Source organism: Rhinolophus sinicus, chromosome 15, assembly GCF_057876585.1.
Source record: "Rhinolophus sinicus isolate RSI-liver-muscle chromosome 15, RSI-T2T, whole genome shotgun sequence".
Taxonomy (NCBI): domain Eukaryota; kingdom Metazoa; phylum Chordata; class Mammalia; order Chiroptera; family Rhinolophidae; genus Rhinolophus; species Rhinolophus sinicus.
Window position 1 is genome coordinate 99,023,740 of NC_142515.1, and position 20,464 is coordinate 99,044,203.

General features: G+C 36.3%; 1 protein-coding gene and 1 long non-coding RNA gene across 3 annotated transcripts in view; one reads left to right on the plus strand and one right to left on the minus strand.

The window, feature by feature from the left end:
• Positions 1-12,110, plus strand: LOC148755276 (uncharacterized). The gene is made up of 3 exons (XR_016019035.1): positions 1-287; positions 8,607-8,703; positions 11,795-12,110. It is a non-coding gene; the product is annotated as an uncharacterized LOC148755276 (long non-coding RNA).
• Positions 6,730-20,464, minus strand: part of AADAT (aminoadipate aminotransferase) — a 25,169-nt gene continuing 11,434 nt past the window's right edge. For both annotated transcript variants that reach the window (XM_019715165.3, XM_074338317.2), the window contains 8 exons: positions 18,518-18,583; positions 17,252-17,334; positions 16,685-16,781; positions 15,374-15,435; positions 15,040-15,104; positions 13,594-13,700; positions 11,144-11,245; positions 6,730-9,883 (listed from right to left, as the gene is read on the minus strand). In XM_019715165.3, coding sequence (XP_019570724.1) covers positions 9,842-9,883; positions 11,144-11,245; positions 13,594-13,700; positions 15,040-15,104; positions 15,374-15,435; positions 16,685-16,781; positions 17,252-17,334; positions 18,518-18,583 — 624 coding nt within the window. In that variant the 3' untranslated portion in view covers positions 6,730-9,841. The remainder of the gene's footprint in view (positions 9,884-11,143; positions 11,246-13,593; positions 13,701-15,039; positions 15,105-15,373; positions 15,436-16,684; positions 16,782-17,251; positions 17,335-18,517; positions 18,584-20,464) is intronic.

Sequence of the window (20,464 nt, forward strand, 5' to 3'; positions counted from 1 at the left end):
CAAACTCCAGATGGACATTTCCAACTACAGGCTCCACCTCTCCATTTGGATGTTTTGTCAGTCAAAAAAACAGAAGACATGGCTGTACATTCTGAGTCTGAAGGATTTGATTAAAGGGAACTGGAAGTTTAAATAATGGTGAGAAGGACTAGGGGAGGGGTAGTCAAAATAATTGTTCCTTCTATTTCAGCCTGCAGCAAGCATATGTCTGGAAGCCATGGAAGGGCAGGATCCTCCCACCAACTCTTTCAGGCAACAGCAATAAAATCCTGAAGCTGCTGTGAATAGTAAGTACCTACCAACTATCCCTGATGTGGGCAATTTTCAAAAAGCTCACTCACAACAGTTATTCTCTGACTTCAATAACTTCCAGAGAATAGGGTTTGAGATCTCAGTCCTCTCATTGTGACTGACTCTGATGGAGAAAGGGGATTCTGGGAAATGTAGTCCCCTGTCTCTTTTTACCAGATACAGTAGTCCCTCTTATCCGCGGCTTTGCTTTCTGCAGTTTCAGTTATCTGTGGTCAACTGCGGTTTGAAATATTAAATGGAAAATTCCAGAAATAAACAACGTGTAAGTTTTAAATTGCATGCCATACTGAGTAGCAAGATGAAATCTTGTGAGTCCCTCTCTGTCCTGCTCAGGATATGAATCATCCCTTTGTCCAGCATCTCCATATTACATACGCTCCCCACCTGTTAGTCACTTAGTAGCCATCTTGGTTGTCAAATTGACTGGCTATCGGTATCTCAGTGCTGGTGTTCGTCACCCTTATGGTAGCCGACTGCCACAACATGACATCTGTGTCATTCACCTCACTTCAGCTCATCACGCGGGCATTGTATCAGCTCACATCGTCACAAGAGGAAGGGTGAATACAGTAAGATAATTCGAGAAATAGAGACCACATTCATATAACTTTTATTACAGTATATTGTTGTAATTGTTCTACTATTAGTTATTTTTATTGATCGCTTACTGTGCCTAATATATAAATTAAACGTCATCATAGATAGGTATGTATAGAAAAAAACATAGTATACAGAGGGTGCCAAAAAATGTATACACATTTTAAGAAAGGAAAAGCTGTATTAAAATTATGCTGATGGTAACCACTTCGAGCACCTCTTGTAATTGCAGAAGTCAAACATGACTTGTATTCAGCTTTTGTTATTGGTATATACTGAGTATTACAATTTTAATACAGTTTTTACCTTTCTTAAAAAGTGTATGTATAGATTTTTTTGGCACCACTGGTATTTAGTGTTCGGTACTATCTGCAGTTTTAGGCATCCACTGGGGGTCTTGGAGCTTTTCCCTTGTGGATAAGAGGGGATGACTATATAGTAATTCCTCATTTAATGTTGTTGATAGGTTCTTGGAAACTTTAAGTAAAATGATTTGTAACAAAACCAATTTTACTATAGGCTCATTGATAGAAACAAGACTTATGAGTAAGTTCCCTTGGCATATTTCTGGTCACAAAAACATTGCCAAACTTTTAAATAAAGACCCAAAACTCTTCTAATAGTAAACATTGATAAAAATTTGTGAGCTATACATATATTTTAAAAAGATTAAAAAAAACAACAGGGAAAATCATTATTTTCCAACCTGCTTATTACACATCAGGGTTGTGGGTGGCAGGAGCCTCTCCAGCTAGTGGTGCTAGGCAGGGCCCCACCCTGGACAAGATGCCCATCCATCGCAGGACATATCACCCACACCCACACTTACTCAAACTGGGACAATAAAGACACACAAGTCACCTAATATGTACATCTTTGAGATGTGGGAGGAATCTGGAGTCCCCAGAGGAAGCCCATACAAACAGAGGGAGAACGTGCCAACTCCAAAAACCAGTGGCCCCAGGCCAGCGGGAATTGATTTTTTTTCTCATCAACATTGTAATGAAATGAGATAGAAAAAAACGATATTATTGAAGATGGACCTGCTGTATCTTAGAAGAGGGTGCCACCGATAATGTGTTGAAAACAATCTAGCACAGATGTGTAGTAGACTTCTGAAAAATAACACATGCAAAGCTCAACTTCAATTCTTTCTTCTCCAATCAGCCTCATCCTTTGCCTTCATCTTTGTTATTCTCAACTCCATCCCGCAGTTGCTTAGGTCAAATACTTTGTTTTTTGATTCCTCTCTTTCTTTAACACTTCCTAATCCATTAGGATATCCCATTGGCTCTATTTTTAAAATACTGGACACTGACCTCTCCTCACCATCTATCTGCCCTTTCTTGGATCTGAGCCCTCATCTTCTTTTGCCTGAATTACTGCAATAACCTTTAAACAGGCCTCCCGGCATCTCCTCCCATTCCCCTCAGCTCAGTAGCCAGAGCCATTCTCTCAAACGGGATATCATATCTCTCTCCTAGTCAAAATCGCATGATGGCTCCCCAACCCTAATAGAATAAAAGCTAAAGTCCTTCCAATGGCAACAAGATACTCTCTCGCCACCCCACTCGCTCCTAAAGCACTCTGTCTTGTTTGCTCTGCTGCAGCCACACTGGTCTCCTGGCTGTTTCTTGAACAGACCAGGCTCAAAGCTGCTGTGGGGGCTTTCTGCTCCCCCAGATACCCACTTGGCTAACTCCCTATCTTGAATCTTTGCTCACCTTCTCAAAGGACAAGGCTAACTTTTCTGCTTAAAACTGCGACATGCCATTGTGCCACAAGACATGTGTGGGCCATGTTATATTGAGGTCCTTTCAACACTGTTGATAAATCGATCTCTTGAACGAGGTCCCAAATAGACCTGTGCTATATTCCGTCTTCAGGGAAATAGCTCACTACACCTAATTTGGGAAATTTGAAATACGTTAAAATTATAAATATAAAAACAACAACAAAAAACCTGCAACCTGCCTCTCCCCAGCTCTCCCAAACCTTCTTTTGCCAACCCCTACCCTACCCATGGCCCTTTTTACCTTCTCACATACTATATAAGTCCTAATTCATTATGTCTATTACTTGTGGTTAATCTCCCATGCTGTATGAAAGCTCCATGCTAACAAGGATCTTTATCCACTGATGTGTCACAGACACTAGAACTGTGCCTGCAAATATGGGCATTCAGTAAATATTGGTTAAATATACAGATATATCTTTTTGTTAAGCGAAAAAAGGGATCATATTTTATAAACTGTTTCATAAAAACGCTTGCATAATATTTCTTGACTATATTCCCATGGCAATAGACATACAACCCTAATATTTTTCACTAATTGCATTCCATGCTGCTCTATGGCAATTTTCATTAGTTTAATGTTTAGTTAATGAATATGTTTGTTTTAATGGTAACCTTTTTAACAGCTTGAATGACATGTAATTCACATACCATAAAATTCACCCATTTAAAGTGTACAATCCAATGGTAACACATATTTATGGAGACGCTGCTATCTGCCAAGCACTCTGATCAACTCTGAGGATACAGCTGTGAAGAAAATGGACAGAGTTCCAGTCCTCACAGAGATTGTGGTCTGGGAGAAGGGGACAGGCAGACATTACCTAATAATTGCACAAATAATTACTGATTGTGCTACTTTGGAAAAGAGACAGGGTGCTATATGTGCAATTAACAGAAGGCCTTTAGACTAGGGGGGCTCAGGGAAGGCGTTTCTCAGAAAGTGGAATTTAAACTGAGCGCTGCAGGGTGAGTGGGAATTAGGCAGGTGAAAGAAGTAGGGCCATGTGGGGGCACTAGAAGGAAGGTGGTTTTGGCTGGACAGCTGGACTGTTTCATTCTTTCACTCACACTGGGGGTGCCAAAAGTATGTATACAAGTGGACACATTGGTCCACATTGCTCAAGCAGTAGTTCGCCATCATCAGAAGTGTCTGGACGCTGAGGGTAACCACTTTGAGCACCTCTTGTAATTGCACAAGTCAAACGTGACTTGTATTCATCTTTTGTTCTCGGTATGTATTATTCCAATTTTAATACAGTTTTCCTTTCTTAAAATGTGTATACGTTTTTTGTGTGTTTTTTTTTTTGGCACCCTCTGTATTTGCTGAAATGAAGGTCCTTAAGTTATTTCCTTAAGATAAATTGTTGGAACTAAAGTCGTTAGGTCAAATGTGTGCAGATCTGTCCTCCCTCCCTCCTCTTTGTTCTTAATTTTTTGCTATGTATCACCTTGCTGCAAGGGTGGTGGTTTAGGTGGCTAGGAAATTGCAGAGGGAAGACTGCAATTTTGTTGCTTCCTTCCTGAGATGATTCAGATGGGGTTCACGGAGACTTGGAAAAGAAGACCCTGTGGCAAATCCCAGCCTTGTGAACCGAGGCTAATGGATAGTTGCAATGCCAGAAGCATGGAGGACATCAAAAGATCTGGACCTTCAAATCAGGTTCCAGTATTTCTGCAGTGTAAGAAATGTTTTTATTTTCTCTTAGTTTCTTCCTTAAACCATTAAGAGCTCCATTAAGTTGTAATTTTGACTGCTTTTTCAATGACTCTAATGAACACATTAGGTATTGTAGTCTCTGGGCAATCTCACTATTTAAATACTAAGTGTTACTGAAATTGTGACCATATTTCAGATTAGTATTTAAAATTTAAATTTCTGCTATAAATTCCAAGTTAAAAAAAAAAGGCATAAAACAGTTCACAAAAAAGCACATGAAACAAAATGGGAATTTAAAAATCTGAAAGCAGGAATAGGAAAGAAAAGCAATTTAGTTAAGTCAGGTGAATAAGAGAAATAAAATGAGTTTACATATTCAAATTATATGAGAGTAGGGATCCTCAATTGATAAGGTAGCCTCTTTATATTCAGTTTTTATTGAAAAATTATTTTGCGTCTTTCTTTCCTCAGATACCTGCATTAATTGCCCCTCACTTTATTCAGATCTTGCCTTAAATGCCATGTTATCAGAGTTCTTTCCTGATCACCCTAATTAAAATAGAAGGTCCTGTCTGAAGACTTAAGTGGTCTCCCTGCTTCTAAACTTGTTCCATTCTGATCCATTTTTAATGCTGGGGTCAGAATGAACTTCTGAATTCCAAAGTTGGCTCATATTCCAAAGTTCAGAAGTCCAGAGTGAACTTCTGAATCCCACAGTGCTGCTTTAAACCTTCCAATGTCTTCCCATTTCCAAAGAATAATTCAAATTCGTGTGTGGCCTGCAAGGCCCTGCCTGGTCTGGCCACCCCCTCACCCTTATCTCTCTGGCTTTTTATCTTTTACCACTTTCCTTTCGTTGTGGGCTGAATTGTGTCCCCAAATTCATATGTTGAAGTTGTAACCCCCAGTACCTCAAAGTGTGACTTGGAGATGGAGTCTTCAAAGAGGTAATAAAGTTAAAATGCAATCATTAGAGTAGGCCGTAATCTCATATGACTGGTGGGACTGGTGTCCTTACAAGAAGCAATTAGGACACAGCTTTGGACAGAGAGAAGACTCAGTGAAGATTCAGGGAGAAGACAGCCATTTACAGAGGCTGCGGAAGAAACCAACCCTGCTGACACTTGGATCAGCCTCTGTGAGAAAAGCAATTTCTGTTGTAAGCCATTTAGTCTGTGGTACTTTGTTACAGCAGCTGAGCAGACTAGTACACTTCTGTTGACTCGTTAGCCACTCTGAACTCTCTATAGTTCCTAAAACAGGCCAAAGCTGTCTCTTCTCAGGGCCTTTGCAGTTTAGGTTCCCTCGGCATTGAGTGCTTCACACAGATGATCTGCACAGCACCTTTCCTCTGCTTTCTGCTCTCTGCTCATGCGTCACCTGCTCTGGGGGCCTTCTCTGGGAACTCTATTAAAAATAGTACCCCTGCGTTATCATCATCTATTCCTTTACCCTTATTATTTTCTTTGTAGCACTTATCACTACGCAATATATTTCAATTAAGAGTTTTTTTGTCTGTCTTCCTTCACCAGCCCTTGCCCCCAATGTAAGAACTGATTTTGTTCTATATGTTGATTGCCTAAAATAGTAGGCACTCAATCAATATTCACTGACAGTGAATAAAATGAATATATGAAAATCTAAATCCTGAAGCTTAAAAGTCGGATAACTGTAAAGGCATGCTCATCAATACATACCATTTACAAATGACACTCTTTGTTGAAATTAGGTCCCAGAAAAAGGAGTTATGGTATTTGACTTCAGGAAACTAAAAATCATAATAAATCCATATCACCAGTTAAAAGTAGATGTTTAGTCAATATTTGATTTTCATTAAGATTTTTAGATTCTCCAAAAATTTACTTTTGATAAAGTTAATAATTGCCACCCAACTGAAGACTTAAGTAGCATTTGAGAAGTAATTTTGAGAATATCATGCTGTAGAAGTATTATAGGGAAGCATGAAAGACTTTCTTACATGGAGGGGAGGAAATTCCTAAAGTGGGAAAACAAATATTCAAGTTTAAATCAGAAGAGAAGTGACAACGGTTCTGTTAGGCCAACTTGAAATAGCCATACTGAATACTGCCTAGACCAGGTGTTGCAGCTGCTTCAGTTCACTGTGGACCATGAATGGTGACACCATGGCTGCCAGAAATAAACAACAGAGAGTGACAATAAAAAATTAAACCTATGTAATTTTTGACCAGATTCAAATTGACTTTGGTTATATGGATATGACTCCCACTTTGATTTTCCATTACAGAGTAGTTGTCACCCACGTACCATCCTGAGATATATTTTGTACCATTGCCTTCAAAAACCTCTGTTTATCCAACTGAAAAAAAAACTGTGACTAGTTGGCTGAAGATATTAAAAACAACTTTATTTTTAAATTATAAAAGGGCCACGTTAGTGAATATTTTGGAAATAAAAACATTACCCAACTGTTGCCTTTTTGAGAGATGTCGTCTTAGTATTGACAGAGTTGTAATTAAAGTATAAGTACACTTATACCCTGATCTTTCATTCCATTTTATCTATATTCATTTTACCATAAGGCTTCATAAAATGAATGATACTGCTTCCTAATGGTTGTCTAAATCTTAGTTACGTGTATGAACCATAACTGGCATAACCATTTTCTTATTGCAAGACCTTTAGTCACAAAACTGTGACCACAACCCCCAGTCAGCATTTTGCTGTTTTAAATTACAATTACTGTCTTTGTGTTTTTTAGTTTCTCCCATCTTTTGGGTTATGCTTTATGGTAAATGAATAGAAGTGGGGTTCCTGGTGGGTGGAAAAGGTTAACTTAGCAGCTCTGAGTCATTCAAATGGGGCACATTCCAGAAAGGGCTGTTTTCACGATGCCCTTAGCTGGGAACAGAACTCTGGGAATATTCTGACCGATAAGAGTGTTTTGCATGCCATGGATCCTGAGCCATGCTATAACAGTTTTTCCAGATGGTATATACAGACAATGTGATTTATGGTGAACACCTGCTTTCCCTCGGTGGATTTGGAGCTTCAGTAACTGCTGCCAGTCATGTAGGCACAATGGACTGACCCTCAATAAAAACCCTGGACAGCCTGGCTCAAGTGAACTTCTCTTGTTGACAAGACTCTACACTCATTTTCACACATCATGGCTGAAAGAATTACGCATATCCAGTGTGACTCGGCTGGGAGGGTCACACTTGGAAGCTTGTGCCTGGTTTCCTGCAGACTTTGCCCTATGCACATTTTCCCTTTGAGATCTTACTATACTCTTTTCCTGTAATAAACTGTATCCGTGAACACCACAACTTCTGAGTCCTTACAGGGAACCAAGCCCTGGCCTGGTTGGCATTCAGTTGCCGATAATGGGTACTCCTCTCACTGGTTAAAGCAAAACGTGTTTATAATTATGTATTCTGTGGTTTCCAAAATTGTTGGGATGGCTGAGAAAGTAGACGGAGCTTCCAGGAATAATTCATCGCTAGCTCCAAAATTTCATTTTGGCAGAAGCAGAAACCACCAAATCAAGAAACTGCTTGCTGCAAAATCATGCTGCCTCAGCTATGCCAGCAAAATGGATGCCTCGCTCCCCTCTTAACTCAGTTCTGAATCCAGGCATCTGAATGACAGAACGTAAATCATATCTGGAACTGTTGCTGCAGGGCATCTCAAAATGCTGTATTTCACTTTTGCGGTGCTCAAAGACACAGGAAGGAAATTAGAATTTATGCCAAGTGAGTCAATCCACAGTACATTGTGTTAAAGACTGTAAACATTGTAATGTATCTCGATACTGCCAAGTTGCTTTCTGAAAAGGCTGGAAAAATTCACAATGGCAGTGACAAAAAGCAAGGCTCCAGTTTTATACTGCTTTAAAAAAGTAGATTAAAAAAAAAAAAAAAGAACATCCAGTAATAAGGGGCAGCCTTATCATCGCCTGTGTTCTTTCACTGCCTTTCTCTCACTCTCAGTTGTTCTCGGAAGAAACAGATTCCTATAGATTGCGCTTACAGGCAATCTCCTGCATGAAAGCTGGGGATAACAAATGAACTTATAAATCAACTATTCTATGTTGGTGACTTAAAAAACAACAACAAACAAACAACAAAACAAGGCACTCATTTATACAGTGCATGGCTAAGCAATTTTAGTTATTGTTGAAAACTACTGAATAAAGTAAGTGGAAGTCTTATTTTACTTTTATTAATCTCTCTAATTTATACTTTCTTCTTTTTCTCTCAGGTTCCTCATCTCAGGCCTCCTCCAGGCTCTGCGTTTCTCCACTGGTTGCTTTAGAAAAAAGGACTTGGGCTTCGAACCAGCTGATTTGAACTCTGAGGTGAGATTTTTGCTCACAAACTTCAACTGTTGGAAGATATAACGTCTCATCTAGAAGCCAGGAAAATAAAAACTATCTATGATGCAGATGTTTGTATACACAAAAGATGGCATAAATGACAAAGATATAAATTTCTTAATTTCTTAGAGCACCTTCTAACTTTACAATTATTGGATCTTGGAACACTATAGCAATTTCTTACACAGCTATGGAAAACTTATACAGGATATTTATGATACACTATTATAATGAGATCTTATTCTTTTACACGTTACACGTATATGCACAGAAAAACATCTAAAAGGATGAATGATAAATGCTGACAGCAATTATTAAGGGGAGGGTGTGAGACAGCAAGTGGCATTTACTTTATTCCTTCTATTTCCTGGGTTGTTTGAAAAATTTAAAGTGAGCGTATGTTACTTTGTTAATCACATGGGAAAAATAAACCTCTTGAAAGGTGACAAAGAAAATAATTTAAAAAGTATATCCTAAGTACCTCAAAGGTGGATTTAAATTACATAACTGGTAAGAATGTGTTTTTGTAAATTGTGTAGTATGAAAAGGCAGTGCAGTAAATTTCTCTAAGTTTCAATCTCTCCTTAGACTTAATAGACCTGATGCCTTCAGGTATGTTTTAGTTTCAGAACTTTATTTTAAAGGGATTTCTATGACATAACATAAGGTCTGTGGTATTTTTACTGAAAATCATTTATAATGGTCAAATTTTAGTAATCTTTGCAACAATCTTTCATTAAAATTTCCTAAAGAATAGAAAATAGTTCACATTATATACCATTTGAACTTAATTCTTTTCTTACATTTTTGAAATAATTTACTGTAAAATGTTAGTTTCAAAGAAAGTTTGTGGAAAATTATAAAGCAACTACAGAGTTCTTTACAATAAAATCCCAGATAAAAATAATTTATTTTGCAAGCTGAAAATTTATCAAAAGGTACATATTTTGGCAATCTGGTGGATTTAAGGGCATTTTAAAAGTTGTCTAGTTAAATTACTACAGAAATGACATATTTGATGAAATCCAACCTGTTTAACATCAATGATCATTTCTTCCTGGCAAACCATAGAAATAATCTATCTGAAAAATCTATGAGTACTATGAAGAGATTGATGTCTTCATAAAGATTCTTTTATAAGTTCGGCTAATCTCTGGAAGGCCTAAAATAGAAAATAGATAAGAATTAATGAAATGAGGGTGCTATTTAGGAAAAGTCTGCCATAAGTTTAAAAATTCAAACAAAGAATATCCATCTAAGATAAGGGTAAGATAAGGCAATGAAAAATCAAGTTTAACCTCAGTCTTATCTTGGTAGGATAGCATCGATGTCATAATATATGTGGAAATAAACATATCAGAGTCCCAGAATATTTGTTGTTGTTCTTATAGCCCTCAAGGTCATCATTTTCTATATTATCTGCACCACATATTATTTTATTTTTTCATATAATCTCTCACCTGCATATACATTCTGTATAGTTTCAATTGTCCAACTCTATTCTTATATAACAGCAAGAGATAGCTTATGTAATGACATGAGAAAACAAGTAAATAAAGAACACACAAAGAACCAACACATCTGTTGGGATAAGTATAAACTTTTCCTAAGGTTAATAGCACCATTAAATTTATGGCTCTTCTTTTTAAATTCTCAGATACACAGTCTTTAGGAACTTGTTTCTTTGCTTCTTGTTACTTGGTTAAAGCTATACTTTGTGATTAATTTGAAAATATTATTCTATTTGATCCTTGCATATATATATATAATATATGTATATATGTGATATATGAGATATATATCATATATGTATATATATGAGATATATATATATATCTCCTATATCTATATCTATATCTATATCTATATCTATATCTATATGAAGAAAATCTCTTTCATTCCTTCATGGAAGTAACATGAGCCAAAAGTACAAATTCATGAAGCCATCATTCTCTTTCATTGAGGAAAAACAAAATCTATCTATCTATCTATCTGTCTAGATAGATATATCATCTATCTATCTATCTATCTATCTATCTATCTATCTATCTATCTATATTTTTTCTTCAATGAAAGAGACTGATGGCTTCATGAATGTGTACTTTTGGCTCATGTTACTTCCATAAAGGAATGAAAGAGATTTTCTTCATGACATATTATTCAACTAACACAGTTTAGTAGGTCTGAAAACTATTCATGCAAACGATAAAATATAACTCCAACTTGGTCTCTTCATTTGTCTACAGAAGTCTGGAAACAAAGTAAAATGTGTCTTTTAGTGGTAGTTCCTGACTTTTTAACTAAACCTGTTTTTCAGAAACCCGAGAAGACATTAAATCGTACTGTAACTCACAAAATGAACACATGTACCAAAAAATGGAATTGATAGCTAGTGTGATTCTGAAGAGAATATTCTACTTACCTTATCCATTTGTTCTGGAGAAGCCAAAGAGAAGGACGCTCTCAAGTAAGGGCTAGGGGAGGAGCTATCAGTGTAGAAATCACTTCCAGAAATGAAGAATATCTAAGAGTTTATGGGAAATAAGTGATACAACATTAAAGAAAAACTAAAAGAAAATACAGGGAAATCAAATCTCAGAATGGGGAAGGACTTTTTAAACCTAAAAGAAATTAAAGAAATCATAAAAGAAAAATACATTTATATAAAAATTCTATGTCATACAGTAAACAAAACTAAAAGAATAGAAACTAGAAAATGTTTTATAATAAATATGGCAAATGCTACTGCTCCCCACATATAAAGAATGCAAAACTTCTGAGAAGAAAAACACTAAAATTCTAGCTTTAATGAACAAAGGGCAGGTTACCAAAGAAAATGAAATGGTACTAAACATGAACAAATGTTTAACCTAACTAGAAACGTAATGTAAGTTCACATAATGAGGTATCCGCTTCCTGGGCATACAAATATATTCTGTTCCCCAGACTCTTTTTAGTTATATGTGGACACATGGATCCTGGCCAATGGATGTGAAGTAATGTGTGCTACTTCTAGGCCTAGCCCATACAATTTTTCCCCTGTGTGATCCACCATGCTCTTTCCACTTTGCAGTCATCGTGGAATCTACGTGTTGAAGACTGAACAACAGGAGGTGGAAGGAAGCAGAGTCTCTAAGTTGCTGCTTGGAGCAGAGTTGCCTGCAGATCACATCTTTGAAAATGTTATGTGAGTCAGAAATAAATTTTGATGGTTTTAATTCTTTGAGATTGTTATGTAATACAATCATGATATTCAAAAGCACTAAGTAACTGCTTGTTATAAATCTGGGCAACTTCTGCTAAAGTAAGATGAGTTGGAAGTGAAATGATTTGGGGCGATTTGGGGCAGTCTGGGGAAAAAAGATTTCAAGGCAGAAGACGGGACTTTGTGTCCTGATAAAATGAAAATCATTTCTCTTAATATAGTAGAAAACTTTTGGCATGTGAGTTGTTGTTTAGAAAGTTGGAGATTATTTAGGAAAAGCAAATGTATGTGCAACGGGATATATGGAATAGAGGAAGAAAACTGAAAAAAAAACTACAAGAAAATATGAAGTCTATATCCTTAGCAATAGATCAGAGATACATACAAATAGCCACTTATCAAATGTTCTTAAGATAATGGCGTTGATAGAAAAGCCAAGAAAACATAAAATGGATTTATTATACTGAAATGTGTTTCTTTGAAATAAATCAGGTTAGTATTTATTAAATATCTAACATATGCTGTTACTAGGATTTGAATGATTCATAAAGCATGAGTCCTGCCCTCCGGGGAGATGGTTAAGAGGGGATGAATGACTTTCCCAAGGGAGTGGAGCTAGCGCTCAAGTCCAGCCTGTCAGTTCCCAGGTTTAGCCTATAGACTGCGTCCTCGCTTATGCGCTAGCAGCGTACATGGTCACCATCAACACCATCTGTCCTTTTGTACTTTCTGCTTCAAGAAAAAAATGATACTAGAAATAGATCTTAGTGTTTGCAAAAGACTGACAAACACGATAAATGAATGAATTAATGGAGAAAGGATTCTTTATATGATAAATTGGAAAGCTACACAGAAATATATTTAGGTTTCTCAACTTAATGAAGGCCCCCACAGGAAATCTAAGTAAATTAATAATTTAAGTATAAAAGGAGAAAAAAATAATAGAAGGACTCTCACAGGCTAATTTGAGGTGAAACAAAGCAGGCACAAACTTTTCTGTGTAATTTTAACCATGTAAAATAACTGTGCAGCCAAAATGCTAGCTTTATACAAGCTCTTCAAGAAAATACATCACAAATAGTCATAAAATCTGGTGGTGAAATTATGGGCTATTTAAAAATTTTCCATTATATTTTTGTTCATTTTCCAAGTTTGCTGCCATGAGTATGCTTTACTTTCATAATCAAGAAAAAAACAAAACACTAAACCCTCTATTTTAAATACTAATGGCTAATACTTACTGAGCATTTACTATTTGCCAGGTCCCTTATACATATTAACTCACTTAGTTATCATAGCAACCTTATGAGACAGGGGTTCTCATTATTTCTACTTTACAGATAAAACTCAGGGACGGTAACTTACCAAAAGCCACACATCCAGCAGGGGGTGGGATTCAAACCCAGGGTGTACGGTTCCAGAGACTGTGCTCTTAGCCACTAAACTAACTGTTTACTAGCAGAGATGAATGACTATATTCCCATTAATTTAGACCAGAAGAATAATTACATAACCCCAAAATCTATTACCATTTTAATAATAAGATAACATATCTGATATTAAAACATTATGAGCTGAGGTGCTGAGCAATGATAACTATCTCTCTTGATTTTTATTTAAGAAGTTACTTTTTAAAAAAGTATAACTCCCCCCCCCCCGCTTTTTACCTCTTTCTTAATGGCTTTTTCTTCAATCACTTTTTTTACATCATAAATGCCCTTGACTTTAATCCATAGAAACATTCCAGCAGTCGGAGCATGCCATTCTGCCAAACCTATAAACAGAAGAAGGGAATCAGTGTCTCCTGAAGCTGTTTTTGATGATATCAAATGTATCATTTAATGACATAATTGCAGTAACTATACACTAGTATTTCCAAAAAAAGTTCCTTCAGTAACAGCATTCTTTAAAAAATATAATTTTATAAGTCCTGAAAATTGATGTTCTATGTTTTATATCAAAAAGTGAGTGAGACAGTGGGTGAAAGGGAAGGAGGGAGACTTGTGTGTGTGTATTTACAATTTTAGTCTTAGGGTGGTACAAGAAATCTAGTGCCTATAGCTACTTCCTTTAGTTAGAAACAAATTTCAGCCAAATATGGCTCTTTCAATTTTAGAAGAGGATTCTTCAACTCTTTCTAGATTCTTCCAGTATTTCAATGAATCCTATCATTTATGTAATAGTTTAGAAGTCCAGTGGATTGGAATTTTTATCAGAATGTAATTAATTATGAAAAGAAGTACTTAAACTTCAGGAATTCCAGGTATATTTGTAGGCTTTATGCTTCATTGAGCATTAGGATAGAGACACCAAGGAGGGAGGATAATTATTTTGATTTTAATTATTATCTTTTTTTAAAGATGTTGATTAAAACCTTTTCTTCAACTTCACTGTACAAAATGGTAGAATAGTACTCACCAAAAAGATAATTCTATTTTTACTAAGACTTCGTAGGGAACAAGATATGACAGAAATAAGGAACTGATATATTTTGCTTTCTCTTATTCATACCAAAGGCATTTTTAATGATATAATTAAAATCATGTAATTCATTTTGCTTCCTTTTTTTTTAAATAGAAAATTAAATCTAAACCATCCTGCAATCAAATTAGCAATAGATAATATTAGACAGATAACAAGATTAGTGATTAAAAGGCAAATCATTTGTAGTGAGAATCCTCTGTAGATTGTACTATTTTGTCTTTGCATAATCTTGTTAGAAAAGGAGTGTGTTGTTTGTTTCACAATGCCTCTGCGATTTCGAGGAAAATTCTGAAAAAACTCTAAAACCTTCCGAATGCAGATGTTATTTAGCTTTAAGTTACTTATTGCTGGTTGATTATTAGACTAATTGGTCTATTTTTTTTTTTTAACCACAAATTCTTTGCAGTAGACAGGTAAAGTAGAGATAAGTAGAAATGTGCCAGAACTTGCAGACTATTACCTCTGAGATTATTTATAATGTAATATTTTCTTAACAAGAATACTCATGGACTCTTGTTTCTCTTCCCTCAGGATTATTAACATTAATAATATTATTTCTATGGGGTGTTTATCACCCGTTTATATAGGTTCTACTGTTTATCACAGGATGGGATACATGTTCCACTCACCACTTAACCACTTGTCTGCAGCTGCCAATATTGCATCCTTCTGGCTCCTATAGAAATCAATAACCCTAGAAGAAGAAACCAATGAAGGGATGGGTTTAGTACATTAACTGAGGAAACTACAAGCCTCTGCAGTCTAGTCAATAAGAATCTGTTTTCTGTCTCGATTAAAATGTTGAATGCTTGTATGGGAATAGAGCATATTTATTTGACCTTTCTGGTGGTAAACTTTTCTACCATGATATTTTTTCCTTTATTGTGGAATAATTAAAAAAAAATGAAAATTACTAAAGCAACATCCGTTTCTATGTAAAACATGGAATCTAAAATACAGTACCTGTCTACATGCGCCAGGAAGCCCTCTTCTCCCCATTGGTGTAGAAGCTGTGCTACCAGAAGCTAAAAGAAATAAAACAATAACAAATGTCATGGTTCATCCTGTAATATGGGCTTTTCGCCAATCATTCTTGATCACATGGAAGAAAATATAACACCATAAGAAAATATAACAAGCTGACCAAGCTTTATACACTCAGTGATTTAGAATAAATGTTAATTAAAAACAGTGATCTGGGCACCAATCGAATATTTTTATTTTCATAATAAAAACAAATTTATATAGTACTTGCTATGTGCCAGAAACTATTGTAATATATTAATATATTTTTGCTAATTTAATCTTGTAATAACCTTATCAGGCAGGTTATTATTTCAGTTTTACTGATGGGGAAACTGAGGCACAAGGGTTACGTTAACTTTCCCGAGGTCACACAGCTAGTTACAGGGCCTGGATTCATGTCAGACTGTCCAGCTCCAGGTCAATGCCATTAATTACTATACAGTACTTCCTCTCTAAATATTACGTATATATATTTTATGTACATGTAGTAGAAATATAAAATTACATATTTAGAGATTTTTTTCTGTCTAAAATAGAAGTTCTAAATGTTACTCATGGATATGGAAGTTTCATTGGTAACAGGTATAACACAGAAAAGGAAAAAGTCCCAAACTTGATAAATAATGTACTGTAAACTACCAAGCAAATGTCCTAGTCTACATAAACTTTTCTATGCATTTGGAGTTCTTGGGTAGCAATTCTATCCTTAAGATCTGATTTTCAAGATTGCATTTGGGGTGGATCCAATAATGTCGCAAAGCTTGTGAGGAGATTTCTAAGTTCTCCGAAATGAACTTCAGTTTAATTAGAATACATACCACACAGTGTCTTTAGGACAGGTTAGCACGTGCAGCGACGGCACACAATGAGTCACGAAACAGGTTTGGAATTCTTTATAGATTCCAGGACAATGAAGCTCAAGTTACATTATTTCATCCAGCCCAGTTCCATTTTGTTCAGTTCAACAGTTCCTGGGCTAGATGCTAGGAATGCAAGATGAAAAGACAGCCTGGCTCTCAAGGAGCTTGGTCAATGTCACAAAATAACCAGGTTAATTTGACTCTCATTTGTCTTTTAGAGTAAACATCTGTAGTATCTGGTTTTCTAATTCTGTACATATTAGAACTAGAGATTCAATACCAGTGATTTCCCTCTTTGCCATCTTAACTCAGTCTTACTTGCCAACATCCATTTCTATTCTTATCAGATTTAAAACATTTTTTTTTTCATTCCCTAAATAGTCCTTACCTGTGTAAAAGTGCTGGTTTGCAATGTTGAAACTTGTGTGTGTAAAACAATTCTCTCTACCAAGGGTTTTGGACCAGTGATAAACCCTATTCTCAACCTACACAAAAAAGAGAAAAGGCACAATGCCAATCCTGAATTAGCAATCAATAGATGTAATTTTCCTGATTTTATTAGAAAGAGAGTTGTGACCTGGGGCAAAGGAACCTAGACAATTAAATCATTCCAATGAAACCAACTACTACTTATTTAACATACAAATTTACATGTAAGTGTACATTTAAAATATAATGCATATCTGACCAAGTATTTCTAAACGTGCTCTTTCGTATATGAAACCAAAAACCTGACCAGTCGCTCTACAACTTTAGATCAATGGCCAGATTTCTGTGACTATTGGGGATGAACAGAGAGAAAAGACCTATATTCATATAAATAATTTAACTAGTGTTTTAAGGCAAGTGGTATACAAGCCTATTAAATGAGAAGACTTGCTTGGACTAAAAGATACTGAGGCACAGTCTCTGTCTCTTTTAGATCTAGCCGTAAGTTAGAGACCAAGGGTCTTACCCAGAGGAGAGGATTTTTGAAAAAGAGTCCGCTCTGATGACACGCCCGTCAACGTCCATGGAAAGAAAGGATGGTGTCCAGGGCTTGAAATGGAAAAAAAGAAATACTGTTGGTTTGAGAACTCTGTTGGTGACTGTATAACCACTTTGTGTAGAGAACAGGAAGGGCATGGATTTGGGTAACAGCAGCATGACCGTCTTTTCCATTACCTTTACCTCAACCTTTCAAAAAGGAATAAAGACAGAAATGCAGGTTTTTTTCTTAGTATCTGCGTGTCTTCATGACTTTTCTGCCAAACACAGACAGAAGGGTTTACTCATTTGGTTAAGAAGCCATTATTATGAATTTTGGGAGACCTAAACCAGCCATTCCTTGCAGCAAGGATTGGAATCCAGGATTAACAGATTGAGAGGAAGGATTCAAGAAAAACTTGTTTGGATGAGAGGTCAATGAAGAGGGCTAGGAGCATTCAGAATTGTTTAGAGAGAGAAGGCTGATCCTTAGAACTAGAAAGATAAAAAAGATGAGAATGAAGATAAGAAATTTAATCAACATGACATCTTGGCTTCAATATCTACTTCAAAAGTAGATGTATATAAGAAAAAGGACCACGGTCATGTTGAGAGCAGGGCGTAGGTAGGGCAGATATGATATTCAGTCAGGCAAACCACATAGGAAAATTAAGAGTTTTTCTTTTCAGTAGATTTAAAGGGGGAACCAAATCCAAGTATATGTTCCCTGAAAGCAAATAAAAATAGTGTTTGATTTTGAGAAATCAGGCATTGGGAGTCTGTGTCACTCCCACGGTCTATTAGAAAAAAGTGATTGTGAAAAGTGTCATACATACATAGTGAGAGGGAACCTAAAAACCCATTCCACTGCAGGTAAGATCTAGGATCTAATGAAAGGGATGGCAAACATATGGCATGCTGCCAGGAATGCTTTATCTGCTGTCAGTAATGGACATCTCTAATTGATCACGGCCCTCTTTCTCTTTTAGTGTGAACACAGCTTCCAAATCTTCTGTTTGTCCAAATGCATGGTACAGAGAGCCCGCTATTATTTTAAAGGTAAGTAATTTCTGGAAAGAGCCATAATATCCACGATAAAACTAAAAGACTAAAAATTGAAGTGGTAGCAAATTAACAATCATTTATTTAATTTCAATGTAAAGGTGGATTAGCATCCAGGCTAAAATCAAATGCAGTGCAATAACTTACAATAATTTATCTTCTAATTGTGAAATAGGTTCACATCATCACTTACCTTGTTGAACTGGAGAAAATAGTAAGGATCATCTTCTATTATGAGGAAATCGTACTTTCTTGCGAGCTGGAAAAGGTTAAAGTATTATATTTACTTCTTAAGAGCTGTCCCCAAATCAAAAGCATTTGGAATCATAATTCTTTGTATGCGTGCATTCAAGAAACTATTGACTGCCTATTTTCTAGACAATGAAGATAAAGAGATAAGGCACTAAAGGCTCTTGTTCTCAAAGACAGAATATACATAAGCTAATGGCTAATGAACAGAAGAAATATTAGGTGGGGGATTCAGGGGCTAGGCAGAAAATTATACAGGATGATGTTTGAGAGAGCGAGAGAGTGACAAAGTAGCTATTTCAAGTTGAATTACTGGGAAGCTCTTCCTGACAAGTTAACCCCAAAGCAAAGAATGGCATAAAGGAACCACTTGTGCAAATATCACGGAACAAGCTTCTAGACTGTGGGATGAGCAAGAGCAAAGAGCCTTTGGATGAGAAAAAATCTTGGCATATTTAAGTGTTAGAAAAGCCAGGGTGACTGCAGTGAGTGGCTGCAACAAGGATAAGAGGCCTGAGAATAGCTGAGCAGGTCACATAGCTTTGCAAGGCAGGTAAAGGAATTGGGATTTATTTGAACTGCAAGGGGAAGCCACTGGAGGACTGCAAACAGGAGGCTCATGAGACTGGCTTTACATTTACATTTCAGCAAAGGGAGGACGTGAGTGGTTGCTGTTGGAAAAATGCTTAAAGCTCAAGGGTGGAGTGCAGCAGGGGTCAGGTGAGGAAACCGAACTCCGCAGTAGACGTGTGAGAAAAGGCAGCTGCTAGTGGAGTAGATGATGATGGTAATGATAGTGGAGAGAAATGGATGGATTTGGATAAAGTTGTTGGTAGAGTCCACAGAATGGATTGGATGTTGGGGGAGGAGGAGGAGAGAAGGGGAAGAGAATAAAAGGTAATTGTTCATGCTGGCACAATTTATGGAGATGGAAAATGTGTGGATGGGAGGTTTGGAGTGTGCTGGAAAAAATTCAAGAGTTCTATGTGGCCATGTTAGGTTCAAAATGCCTGTTAGACATTTATGTTGGATGTTGGATACAGAAGTCTGGAGTTCAGGGGAGAGGCATTTCCATTAGAGAATGGAATTCATCACCATAGAACCTAATGAGGCAGGCTAGGGAGAGTGTGTAAATAAGAAGAGAAACTCAGGACAGAGCCCAGGAATGTGTGAAAAATAAGAACATTTTGGTCAGTTATGGACTACATATATGAAGGTGGTCCCATAAGATTATAATGGAGCTGAAAAACCAATATGCTGTACAACTGAAACTAATATAATATTGAATGTCAACTGTAATTTAAAAATAAAAAATAATAAAAAGTAAACTAAAATAAAATTGAAAAAAAAAATCGTATCACCTACTGACATGGTAGTCATTGCAACATTGTAACATATGCATTATTTATGTGTTTGTGGTGATGCTGGTGTAAACAAACTTACTGCACTGCCAGTTGTATAAAAGTATAGCATATACAGATATATACAGTACATGATAATTGATAATGATAATAAGCAACTATGTTACTGGTTTATGTATTTACTATACTTTTTATTGTTATTTTACAGTGTTCTCTCTCTCTCTCTCTCTCTCTCTCTCTCTCTCTCTCTCTCTCTCTCTCTATATATATATATATATATATATATATATATATATATATATATGTTCTGCTGTAAAACGGTATGTGGTGTTACACTGCCCCAGCCTCATACATCTCGTGTTCACCTTGTCTTTTGAAAGCATCATTTTCTCTTCTGCTTGATTTAATTTCATGTCGTTTTGTACAGTAACGTCTGCACCGGCTTGTAGCCTGGGAGCAACAGGCTATACCAAATAGTCATACCATGTATGTTTGTGCAAATACACTACAATGTTAGCATGACTACGAAA